The sequence below is a fragment of the Saccostrea echinata genome, unplaced genomic scaffold, assembly GCF_033153115.1.
Source record: "Saccostrea echinata isolate AGI-Se365-2 ecotype Australia unplaced genomic scaffold, CSIRO_AGI_Sech_v1 ptg000062l, whole genome shotgun sequence".
NCBI lineage: Eukaryota > Metazoa > Mollusca > Bivalvia > Ostreida > Ostreidae > Saccostrea > Saccostrea echinata.
In genome coordinates this window covers 8,019,339-8,031,353 of record NW_026889811.1, presented here as the reverse complement: position 1 = coordinate 8,031,353, position 12,015 = coordinate 8,019,339, and the positions used below count along the sequence as shown (strand labels likewise).

The 12,015-nt window shown below is 34.2% G+C and overlaps 1 protein-coding gene across 2 annotated transcripts in view; it reads left to right on the top strand.

Annotated features, from left to right (window-relative positions):
- Positions 1-10,209, top strand: part of LOC133175467 (protein naked cuticle homolog 2-like) — a 32,477-nt gene extending 22,268 nt beyond the window's left edge. For both annotated transcript variants that reach the window (XM_061310569.1, XM_061310570.1), the window contains 5 exons: positions 540-588; positions 972-1,060; positions 3,913-4,014; positions 5,226-5,686; positions 8,259-10,209. In XM_061310569.1, the coding sequence (XP_061166553.1) occupies positions 540-588; positions 972-1,060; positions 3,913-4,014; positions 5,226-5,686; positions 8,259-8,958 (1,401 nt within the window). In that variant the 3' untranslated portion in view covers positions 8,959-10,209. The remainder of the gene's footprint in view (positions 1-539; positions 589-971; positions 1,061-3,912; positions 4,015-5,225; positions 5,687-8,258) is intronic.
- The last annotated feature ends 1,806 nt before the right edge of the window (positions 10,210-12,015 follow it).

Here is a 12,015-nt window from a genome sequence, read left to right as displayed (position 1 = left end):
GAGCAATTCCGAAGATTTTGGGATTCCGCAAAGTTTTGGGAGTAAGGAGAATGATTAAACACTTGCCTCCGTGGAGGCTGATTTATTTTCTCTTTGATTCTAACTAGCGCCTGGGTTTGGTATGATCGTTCCTCTATAATGTCTGAACATTTTGCCAAGCATCTCTTTTGTAAGTTCAGAGGGAGTCGAAACCAGAAGAACAAGTTTGATCAAATGACAGTTTTTCGATAATAATGTTGGCAAACTGAATGTTTTCAGGCTTTTTGAGAACTAGCAGCTGCCATTTTTGTAGGATATGGGGGCTGTGATAATCAAACTTCGGGAATGCCGAAGGATTGGCAGTGAAAATTGTTAAAATAAAAAAAAGAAAAAAAATAACAAGATAGATGGAATCTTTTTCTGACTCCAACATTTTAGATGCAGGTTTCTGAAAGTTGTCAGTTGAGATTTGTTTTAGCTGTTCTTAAGATATTACTATTGATATAGCCCTATGTTGTTGTGAACCATATGAGTCATTCTGATTTTTCCCTAATTTACAGGAACTGTCAGTCAGTCTGGATAATAAAGGAGGCAGCATTCCACTCAGAGGTATGTTAATTAAACAATAAGCTTTAATTAATCTATGAGTGTTATCGGAACTAAAATTCTATCTCTTGATTGTCTGATATACCAAAAATTTTGCATGATAGAAACACAGATAATTAATGAAGAGGAGGCAAAAGGCATCGTTATTCAATGTTATGCTTCTACTCATTAATAACATTAAGATAATGAAGTAATTTTTAATAAAAAAGCCAAAAATGAAAGTGGCTTTTTGCAGACACTGCTTTTCATCAGAAACATCCCATGAATTTCCGTTTTATCAGGACTATCAGACTTGATGTGAGGTGAAGGAGCTAGGTTTTTGGTGATAAATGAATCTGTCACGGTACATGAAGTGTGTATTAATCATCCAGTGATTTTTATTCCAGTGGAACTCCCTCCCCAGAAGATGGATACAGAGAATCCCAAAGTTCTGGAGCTGGAACAGGACTTGGAGAAACCTCCTCTTAATATAGAAGTAAGTGAGACAAATATTTTTCTTTTTTAAAAAATGAATTTTTTGTTAATTAAAAATACATGTATATTTTGTATTATATAAGACAGCAATCCCATTCTTATCTTGCTGAAAAATATTATAGTGCTTTTTTTGTGATCGGAATAATATCTATTTGTCAAAACGCATTTACCAGATCTCGTTGGATCTGATTAAATTGTGTATTTTACATTAATTTTAATAATATTAATACTAAATTTGATTCAGAAGCTGGTTTTGATTTATTTTTAATTTTCCAGACAAAAGTGAAGTTGTTGGAACTATATTAAAATGAATTTTTAATTTGAGAAAAAAAAAGTTGTCCTTTGAATTGAAAGTAGGTGAGGTGTGGAGATACCCTGAATGTGGAAATGAAGTGTTTTTCAATATTCATTTGTCAATTTCCATTATCAGATTGTCTTGTAAAAGTACAGAGAGTTTGGGTTTAGCGATAGTGCAAAGTAATTCTATCTTATCAAAAGGATTCTTTTTTTGGTCGTACATCGGTTAATGAAAACTTTACTTGAAATAGTGTGAAACTAAATGAGCCATACCTTAAGAGATATATCTGTCTTTGTGCACCAACCAAGCAAGTTTGTATGTAAAGAATTCATGTAGGTATATTTTCTTATTGTGGCTTTGTAATATAAGACCCTTTTGAAGTTACTTGAGGGTGTTAGAGTGATAAATATCAATATTGAAAAAAAAATTTATTTGAATAAAACGTACCATTTTAAACATAATTCAGAAGAAATGAGATATGAAAAATGACAAGTAAACAGAATTAATTATTTAAATGTTAGTGTCAAAAGGGAAAGGAGAGATATCTTAGTTTTAACATATTGGTACATTCTTACAAGAAATTGCAGTAAACTGGTAACTTTTAAGGATGAATGGGAGGAAAAGAGGTTATTCTATGAATCAAGAGGATCCTGTTGTCACAAATAAAATGGCAGGTGTCTGATCTATTCCCTCCAGTACCATTGTGTGCCAAGCTAGGAACACATTTGGTCAGTCCAACAAAGCAAAATCGTAAAAATCACTTCTAAGGAAATATGAAACAGGATGAAGCATTCTTGTATGGCATTTATGTGCTAAATTTTCAACCTAAATACAACTTCCAAAATAACAAGTAAGTATTGAGTTCCTTTGAAACATACATAAATAAGTCATAAAGACACAGCAAGAGCCGAGGAAATAAAACTGCCATCCTCATTGGTGTCACGGTGACCAGGGAACATTGGCTTGGTCATTAGATGAAGTGAATTGTCGGCTTTTGATGTCCTTAGTACTCCAATATTGATGACTTGCAAGAATTAATTGTTTACAATCTGCCCTGTATTTTAAAAGAGGGGTCTACCTGAGATGGCTGGATATCATAAAAGGGACAAAAATATTTAGGTCACAGTGTTTTATATGTTAATACTGCTTAAAATTTGAAAGGTTTGTGAATGAAATGTTTTTTTCCTCTGTCGTGCTTCTCAAGTGAATTCGGTGTGTTATGTTGCACAGTTTCAAAGAGTACAGTTAACATTTTGCTGAAACATGTATAGCCAATATGTTCAATATTCATTATTTTCCTTTAAATATCTAATGGGTTCTAGAGATGAAATTTTGAAGCCTCTTTAGATTTTGAAATAATTAAGATACGGATAATTATTAATGGGGGAAAGAAAATTTTTCTTACAAAAAACTAATATGGTATGTACCCACATTTAATATGGTAATGAAATTAACTGCGCCTTGTAATTAATGTATTTCCTTATCTCTTCATGTTAAAATTGGTGGTCAATTACCATTTGAATCAAATGAAATATTCTTTAAAACAGCTTGCAAACCTGGAGCTTCGACACCTAACAGCGAAATAAATTCACTGAACCGTCTGCAACCGTTAAACAAACTACACAGCTATTTTCGAGTTCTGTATTAATATTTTATTGCTGCAACCATTTCTTTTTTTGTTATTGAACAAATAACACCATTTAGGAAACAGTTATTGCTGTTCGACCCACTGATTTGAGTAGGGATTATAAGTGCAAGATCTGTTTCACTGATCTCATCCCCGATTTTTCTGTGCCTTAAATTGCCTTTTAGTTAATCATATTTAATATGTTATAAATGGAACTAAAAGTGTTAGTGGTATAAAAAATTAAATATGGTATTCTAAAATACTAAATTCAAAATTTTACCCACAACAGATAACTGGGTTAGGCTTTTTTTTTTTTTTTGGAACTAGCATTCCAAGTGGAGAAAGGTTAATGCCATATGCATGTATAAACGTACTTATTTGTGCAAATTTGATTCCACTGTCCTAAAACTGAACAAAATCCCCAAGGAAGTAATTATGTTATGGCATGGCCAAAGGCCAGATAGTTCAATTCTTCATTAGCTGCCATAAATTGATTATCTCCATATGTCTCTTACTTGTGTGCATGTTTGTACCAATAAGACACTAATTCGCCACTGAAGGCTGCAGCAGAAGACGCAGACTCACTCACAACACTTTTATTCATGGATGATTAATTTACCAATTAAATATGTCCAAACAAATACATCAGAATTCACATTGGCACACAACTGCAAATTGTTCTGATGTGTCAAATTTTCCATCATGATTCCTAGTAAAAAAGTAGAATGTAGCTTTACTCCTATGGTCATGAAAGTACCATCATTGCACATGTTGTCACAGAGTGTGAAGAATAAAAATTCAGTTATGGAATTCAGTTTATTCCTTCACTCAAGTGAAGTCATTGTCAATGTCATTGTCAACATTGTCAAAATGTTTGAAGTATGTTTACTGTATGTAAAACTTTTAACATATGTAACTTTTTTTTCAGGAGTTTGAGTGTGGTGTCCATTTTGAGGGGCTGGAGAAGAATAAGCAGGAGTGGTCTTTTACACTGTATGATTTTGATGGACACGGAAAAATCACCAGAGAGGTATAAAGTTACTTTGCCGTGTATGGTTTAAGACTTCTACTATTTAAAAACCTCAAAGGAAAGTCAGATAATATAGAAGAGATAAGTAAAAAGATATGTTAACACATAAAATCAAAGACTTTCAATGAGACAATTTTTATAAAATTAAAATTATGAAAAAATAAAAGATATCTATCTTAATTGTCACCAAGGTAAGATGTGCTTAAGAAGTTTTTTAAAAAATATTTTAGAGAGCATAAAATACTGAAGCATTAAAGAAAATTGGAAAATTCATAAATAAATATATTTGCGAAAAAATAATGTGATCCCTGTTCATAATGATAAAGAAGGATACACAGAGTCAACAGGCGGAAGTCTTATCAATTTTATAGCTGTGTGTAGAAAAAAAGAAACGGCAGCTGCTGGCAAGATAGGGGGATGGGTTTATATTTTTCCAATGAAGATGGCGATGTTCAGGATGATCAAAGAGCAGCCCTGAATTATATTGTTCATGTTAGATTTAGTCCTGTTGTCATTTATTCATCCAAGGTTTACTGCAAATTGAATATTATGTACACAGCTGATTAAGCCCAAAAGGATGGCAAGTCATTTTAATTGCACGTACTGTAAGATATTGGACAAGGTTTGTGATAAGCTCTGGGGGGAAAAAACAAATATATGTGTTTGAAGTAGCAAGTGTATTGAAGGCCCTGCATTCCAGCTCAGTGCAATGGTTTCTGAGTAATCGGCATTAAGAAGATACTCTAACTCGAGCACTGGTGGGATTTATTCCCTATCTCTGTTTTAAAGTTAGCCCTTGTCTTAGGTATGCATCAAAAGGGTACTTTGTATGCCTCAGTGCAAGCTCTGGGCAAATATCCATCTGTCATAATAGTGCATCTTGTCTGAGGGAGAAAGGTGATAGGGGGAGAATGAGAAAACAGTTGTTGTGCTGCTCTGTGTTGTGAGCAATAGATCACAGCCTGCCTTCACCTGCTGCAGTACTATCACACAGCTAGCTAAAGACAGTTGATGATTAAATAAATGTGAGGGTGAAAAAGAACTGAAGAGAAATATGTATGAAATCACAGGTGTAGGTGTCAGGAACTGTTTGATGTATGAATAAAAGATGTTTCAATGATGTCCCAGAAATTGAAAAAGTAACACCCCCCACCCCCACCCCCAAGATATTAATGTCTTAGAGTAATCACATTTATTTGCTTTAATTGCAGGATTTGTCAAGTTTATTAAAAGCCTTATATGATGCTGTGGGTTCTTCCATCAAAATCCCCTCCAATGGAACAAAAACTCTGAAACTAAGGCTCACTGTAGGGCAGGACAACACACAGCTGTCAGAAAACAAGACCCCTACCAAGGGCAAAAAGGACAAAGTCAAGGACAGTGATAAGGTGAAGGACACTCCCAAATCAAAAGAATTTGCTAAACTTAACAATAATCTTACTGCCACTCATGTTCAGCTGCCTGCAAAGCAGTGCAATAGTGACTTACAGGAAAGGGTGAAAGGACAATGTCAAAACTCCTGTCAGGTCAAAGGTCATAACCCCTGCACAGCTCATGGTCAAGATAATGTGTGTTCTGGATCCAAGAGGATTCAACTGACATCACAAGAAAGGCAACAGCTTGTGGAATTGGTTCAGGAGAACATGGAAAGAAACCATGTGAAACAGTTAAGGTAATATTACTGTAGTTCAAATTACTTGAGTTAGTAACACATCTTCTTTATTAACATTATTGTTGTTTCGGGATATACAGTGCATATGTAAAAAACCTGTTGTGTATTACTGAGAATCATTCAAACAAACAGCAGAGATGAGAATACACACAGAGAGATCTACTGAATTTTTTTTTTAAGAATGTGAGCCCAGTGGAGTGATAATTCAATGAAAATAATCATCAATTAACATGAAAATTATTAAAGTTGTTCAATACTTTATATGGGATAATTGTGTGTGATATTTTTGTAAAAATATTTCTCTTTGAAAAAAAAAAGGTTAATCTAGACCATTAGAATCCAGCCTTGATTGTCGACAATTCAAGAAAGGTTGTTACTAGAGGGAGGAGGAAAATCTGGACTTTTAACATGTTGGGCTCATTTGAGCAAACATGCCAAGTGTGTGTAAAAATCCCTTTATTCTTGTGATATTTCTACATCATTTTTTGAGATCACACAGAATAAATGAATAAAATTGCCATCTGAAAATGTTTCTGGGAGTAATTAAGCAGCAATGGAAGAAAGTTTTATTTGTGAGTCTCCGTTTGAAGTTCAAACATGTAATGCAATCAGACTGGCTACTGAGGCAGAAAAACTCTTTGAACTGATGAGGCTGGGCTAGCTGGGATGAAGCAATATTGTCTTTTTTTCCCACTGATAAAGAAACCATATTAGATCTAATGAAAGTGAGAAAATGGGATAATTTTCATTAATTCAGCATATTTTATGAAAAGGGACAAGGAAGGTAACTCTTGTTGAATTTCAAATTTTAATTAAATTTTCTTTGAAAGTTGTCTTACTTCTGAAATTGTTACAAGATAATTAAACAGATTTTTTTACTGCTTTTAATTACAAATGGAAAAGATGTAATTGTGTAAAGTACAATCAATTTTCAGTAAAAGATGAAAAATAGAGATACATGTATTTGTAGATTTATAAAGGAAAGGAAATGCATTTAAAGAACAAACAGAATTAAACATTTTGATTGAAAACATTAAGTTAATGGGAAGAGAAAATGTGGGATATAAATTGTGCATCCTACAAAGAAAAAAAAAGATGAATTTGTGATTGTAAAGTTACATCAAACTTATTAGGAGATTGAATAGGAAAAAAATAGATAGGGAAGCTAAAAGCAAACTCATGAATCAACAGAGAGCCATCATCAAAGTAGATCTATGGACAGAATTCTGCCGGGCTGGTCTGTGAAGTATCTCAGTACTCTTATGTTCAAAGACATCTAAATAACACTGATGACACTCTCTCTTACAAGTTATGCCTCAAGGGGGCACCAAAAACACTCTCAACTTCCCCCCTCTCTCTCTCTTGGGGGAGGAATTCTGATGTCCAGAAAAGAAAATTTCTTTTTAATCATTCTTTTTAATGTCTGAACATGAATATGAATGGAAATTCAGCTTTGTTGCTGTCAGTCGGTAGTGTTGTTATATGTGTGTCTTGACAAAAGAGGAATTTGACCCTGTCTTTCATGGTAGTGTTAATGGGTGTAATGGAGATGAAATACTAAGTTAAATTAAAAAGTTTCAAGTAAAAGTAATCAAGGGATAGGTATTTTCCTGGTATGTTTGTGATTCTTGAGATCAAAACTCAGTCTCTAAGTCCACTGTAGAACTCCCTTCAAAGGAAAGATCGGGGAGAAGAAATGAAAGAGAATAATTTTGGAGCTTCAAAGGTCTGCAAGCCTGACATGTGCTTTTATACTGCCGTTTTCATTAAGAGAAGAAAAAAAAAACACAAAAGTATGAAAAGTCATTTTTCACAATGACATCCTTTTAAAGGAAAGAAGTTAGGAATCTTGTGTGGCTATTAATCGGCTTCAAAGATAATGTTTGGCTTTGTGTAAATTGATTATGATCCAGTGGAGATTTGTCTTATGACTTATTCAAAGACAAAAAATTGGGAGCTCAAAGAGGGATAAATTAGGAATTTCAAAGATCTTTCGTAGCAGAAAAAAAAATCCACCACAGAAAGCATCTTTTGGTTCTAGATCCAGCTTTATTTCAGTATATCATACTGTTTTTCTCTTTGCCTTCAAAGGATGTCTTCTGATGAAGGAATTGTCATCTATTAGAGACAACAATTTTCATATAAAAGAACTCTTTCAAGATACTGATTTCAAAGAGTAAATGATATTAAAGAGGCTGGACTCTTTTTCATTTTATGTCTGATCTTCAGAAATGTTTTTCTTTGTTCTGTCTGTCTTTATGACAATATCAGATTAATTGTATGCTTTTAAATGACTGATTATTTCCTATCTTTTATATGACTTCACTTTGACAAACATTCTTTTATTTCTAACTACTAGAGTAGTTCAATTTTCATTTTCAAAAAAGCGTCGTTTTTTAAGCTTTTTTTTTTCATAATAAATACTTTAGTAGCCAGGGTAGATGAGCATTACTGCTAATATTTGATTGATCTCTAGGCAGTTTCATTTCTTTTTGATTTCTTTAAATCAGTTATGTTGAAGTCTGCTAATTCAATATTTGATTATTTCTCAAAATGAATATTTTTATTGCAGGAGACATCACAGTGATTGTCGAGGCATCACAACTCATGACCACTCTCACCACAAGCGGCGCCACAGAGGACACTGCCCCAATCAGACAACCTGTAATAATCAAACCAGCAACAACACCACTACCAATAATATACAAGAGGAACGTGCAAAGGAAAGCCAAGATAGGCGAAACTACTACCTCGACTTAGCTGGGATTGAGCATAATGCGCAAACCCAGTCCACGCAAAACCTCAACAACAGCACGGGACAATCAGCTAGGATTGGAGACAGTTTAGTTTCCCCTCGATCAAAAAGTCAGGATACAAAGAAATGTGATAACATCCAGCGAGAATCACAGAGAATCAAACAACAGCATTTAGACAGTGCTAAGACAGAACATTCAAGGTCAAGGTCATTTGATCCACAGGAAACGGAGACAAGGTCACCCAAGGGGCATCACAAAGGGTCACCGCACAAGCATGGGCGATTTCGGCCAGTAAGCTTGCCTATGCATGTTCCCGATTCAATGTCCCATTACCACAGGCGTCATCGCCATAGAGACAAAGACCATGACCTTGCCATGCAACAAGTGGCAGAGTGGATTGAACGTGAACATGCGTGTGATGTGGATGGGGACAAAATAGTGGTACAAAAGCATGAACATCATCACATACACGAACATCACCATCATCATCACTATCATCATTATTATGAAGCATGAAAGGTCAAATGTCATTGGAATCCATTAATTTGTTGAATCTTTTCTAGAGTTTAATTTAAAATTGTCAGATTTGTTGTTAATTTTTTTTTTTTTTCACTATAAGGATACACATTTTTCTGTTGATTGTATAGCCCTTTCTTAATGCTCAGAGTCGGGAATACACCTGGCCTTTGAATTGTAACTATTCATTTATTTTTTTTTGTGATAAACAAATTTTCCTTGTCTTTTTTCAGTGTAAATAAATGTGTAAAAAATACTCAGTCTCTCATGTATGTTACTTAACTGTATACATTTTCCTTGTCGTGAGGAATTCATGTCTGCTTCATCATTGTATTGTATGCTCATTTTTTTCAGGTTTATTAATTATCAAACATTCATACAGTAGTATCAAAAAGCATTTGCAAATCACTCTCATTTCAGTAAATTATTTGAATGCATGTATATATTATACATGTTTGAGTTCATTAAGTATTCAATTAAAAAATGGCTAAAGGGTTTGAACTATTTGAAACCCTGTTATTTTGATTTTTTTTTTTTTTTTTTTTGGAACAATCAGATCTGTTTGCCAGATAGATAGCAGTGTGTGTATCTGTGAAATGTATTGAATGTCTGGAAATAAGTGAATGATATAGAATGAGAAATAAAACTGATTTCTGATATGTATTCTCCCATAAAGTTGCTAAAATTAATCCTTTATCTATGTTCTGAGTCTGGTTGTAGATAAAAGATTCGCTGTTTAAAAAGCTGTACCTTTAATATTTTTCTGATTTTTTTTTCATTGAATATGAGGCCTGTAATGTATTTTCTGGATAGCCACTTTGAACTGTTTTCTCCCTAAAATAAAGATTTTAGTGGAAGAAATGTCTTTAGGTACAATGCAAAAAATATTCAGTTTTGAATTTAGAAAAAAAAAAAAAAAAACTTGGATGAAAACTTTGGTATTGATTTTTAACTTCTCAAAAAATCACAGAATTACAAAAGGCAGAAAAAAGAGTTTTGATTTATGTTGTTTTGAATGTGTATTGTTGAATGATTGCTTAAGAGCAGACAATGAGATTGAATTGTCCAAATTCTACCTCAGTTAAGGAATCGTCATGTGCTTCAAATGTTTTGAATAAGAAACCCTGCATGTTTTATTTTGTTCAACTTTGTAAAGTTTTTGAATCTCGATTTTTTTCCCAACCCCATTTATTACAGGTTTGATTTTGTTTCAAAGCAATAATATGAATAGATTAATTTAAGAAACTGAATGAAAAAATGCTCTTAATTCAGATTTAATATTTCACAAAATGTACCTTTCTGTGTGAAGAAGCATGTTCTTTTATGAAAGGTTTGAAGGTTTTATTTTGTTAAGACTACAATGGTATTGTTATATATGTCCCATTTTGTGGAAATGTTGAAGTAAAAATATGAAATAAAAGTTCACAACATTTTTCACTCTTGTCATACTTCATAGAAGCTGGTATAAATGAATCGGAGAACAACATTTGTCCTGTGTTGCAAGCTAGACAATTATTCCAAGTCATGTGAGTTTTGAGAAAATCTCTGTCCAAATAGAGTGCATCTCCATATGTTTGTGAAGACCCAATAAATTCTATCACCTGATTGGTCAGAGACCAGAAGAGCTTATGCGATAGTAAGGTGTCCATCGTCCGTCCATCTGTAAACAATTTTTCAAAACGCTACTCCTGCTACAGGTTTGGTCTACTTTCATAACTTGGCCCAAAGTAGACTACACTAAGATACATAATTCTGTGTATCGGTTTTTAGGTCACCTGAGTCACTCAGGTGACCTATTGCTATCCGTTCTCATCCGTCGGCGTGCGTCGTGTGTTAACATCTGAACATTTTTAGCTTCTTCTCTGAAACCACTCAACCAATTTCAACCAAATTTGGCATATAGCATCTATGAGTGAAGGGAAACAAAAATTTTGAATTTCATGGTCCCTGCCCCCCTTGGGCCTGAGGGGTGGGGCTAAAACCACCAAAAATAATGCAATCTTTAAAAATCTTCTTTACTCTTGGACATCAAGCAGTCAAACTGTTGGCATCATTGTAATAAGCATTGAGCCCTCTACCAAAATTGTGATTAGAAATTCATGGCCCCAGGGTCAGGGGTTCTGGTGCTAAGGTGGGGCTATATAGATCATATAGTGAAAGTGCATTATTTCTTTGAAAATCTTCTTCTCTGCTCCTGGGTATTAAATAAAGTAACTAAGTACATAGTTATGAAGAGCAAGAGTGCCTCTTCCAAAATTGTGAAATTCATGGCCCCAGGGTCAGGGGTTCTGGTGTTAGGGTGGGGCTCTATTGATTATATAGTGAAAATGCATTAATTCTTTGAAAATCTTCTTCTCTGCTCCTGGGTATTAAATAAAGTAACTAAGTACATAGTTATGATGAGCAAAAGTGCCTTTTCAAAAATTGTGAATTTCATGGCCCCAGGGTCAGGGGTTCTGGTGTTAGGGCGGGGCTCTATCGACTTTATAGTGAAAATGCATTAATTCTTTGAAAATCTTCTCCTCTGCTCCTGGGCATTAAGGTGATAAACTAAGTACATAGTTATGATGAGGAGGTGGGCCTCTTCCAGAATTGTGAAAGCCATGGCCCTTGGGTCAGGGGTTCTGGTGTTAGGGTGGGGCTCTATTGTTTATATATTTAAAATGCATTAATTCTTTGAAAATCTTCTTCTCTGCTCCTGGGTATTATTTAAACAAACTAAGTGCTTGATTATGATGCATAAGGATGCCTTTTCGAAAATTGTGAATTTCATGGCCTCAGGGTCAGGGGTTCTGGTGTAAGGGTGGGACTCTATTGATTATATAGTGAAAATGCATTGATTCTTTGATAATCTTCTTCTCTGCTCCTGGAGATTATTTAAACAAACTAAATGCATGGTTATGATGCATAAGGATGCCTTTTCAAAAATTGTGAATTTCATGGCCCCAGGATCAGGGGTTCTGGTGTAAGGGTGGGGCTCTATTGATTATATAGTGAAAATGCATTGATTCTTTGAAAATCTTCTCTTCTACTGCAGATTATTTAAACAAACTAAGT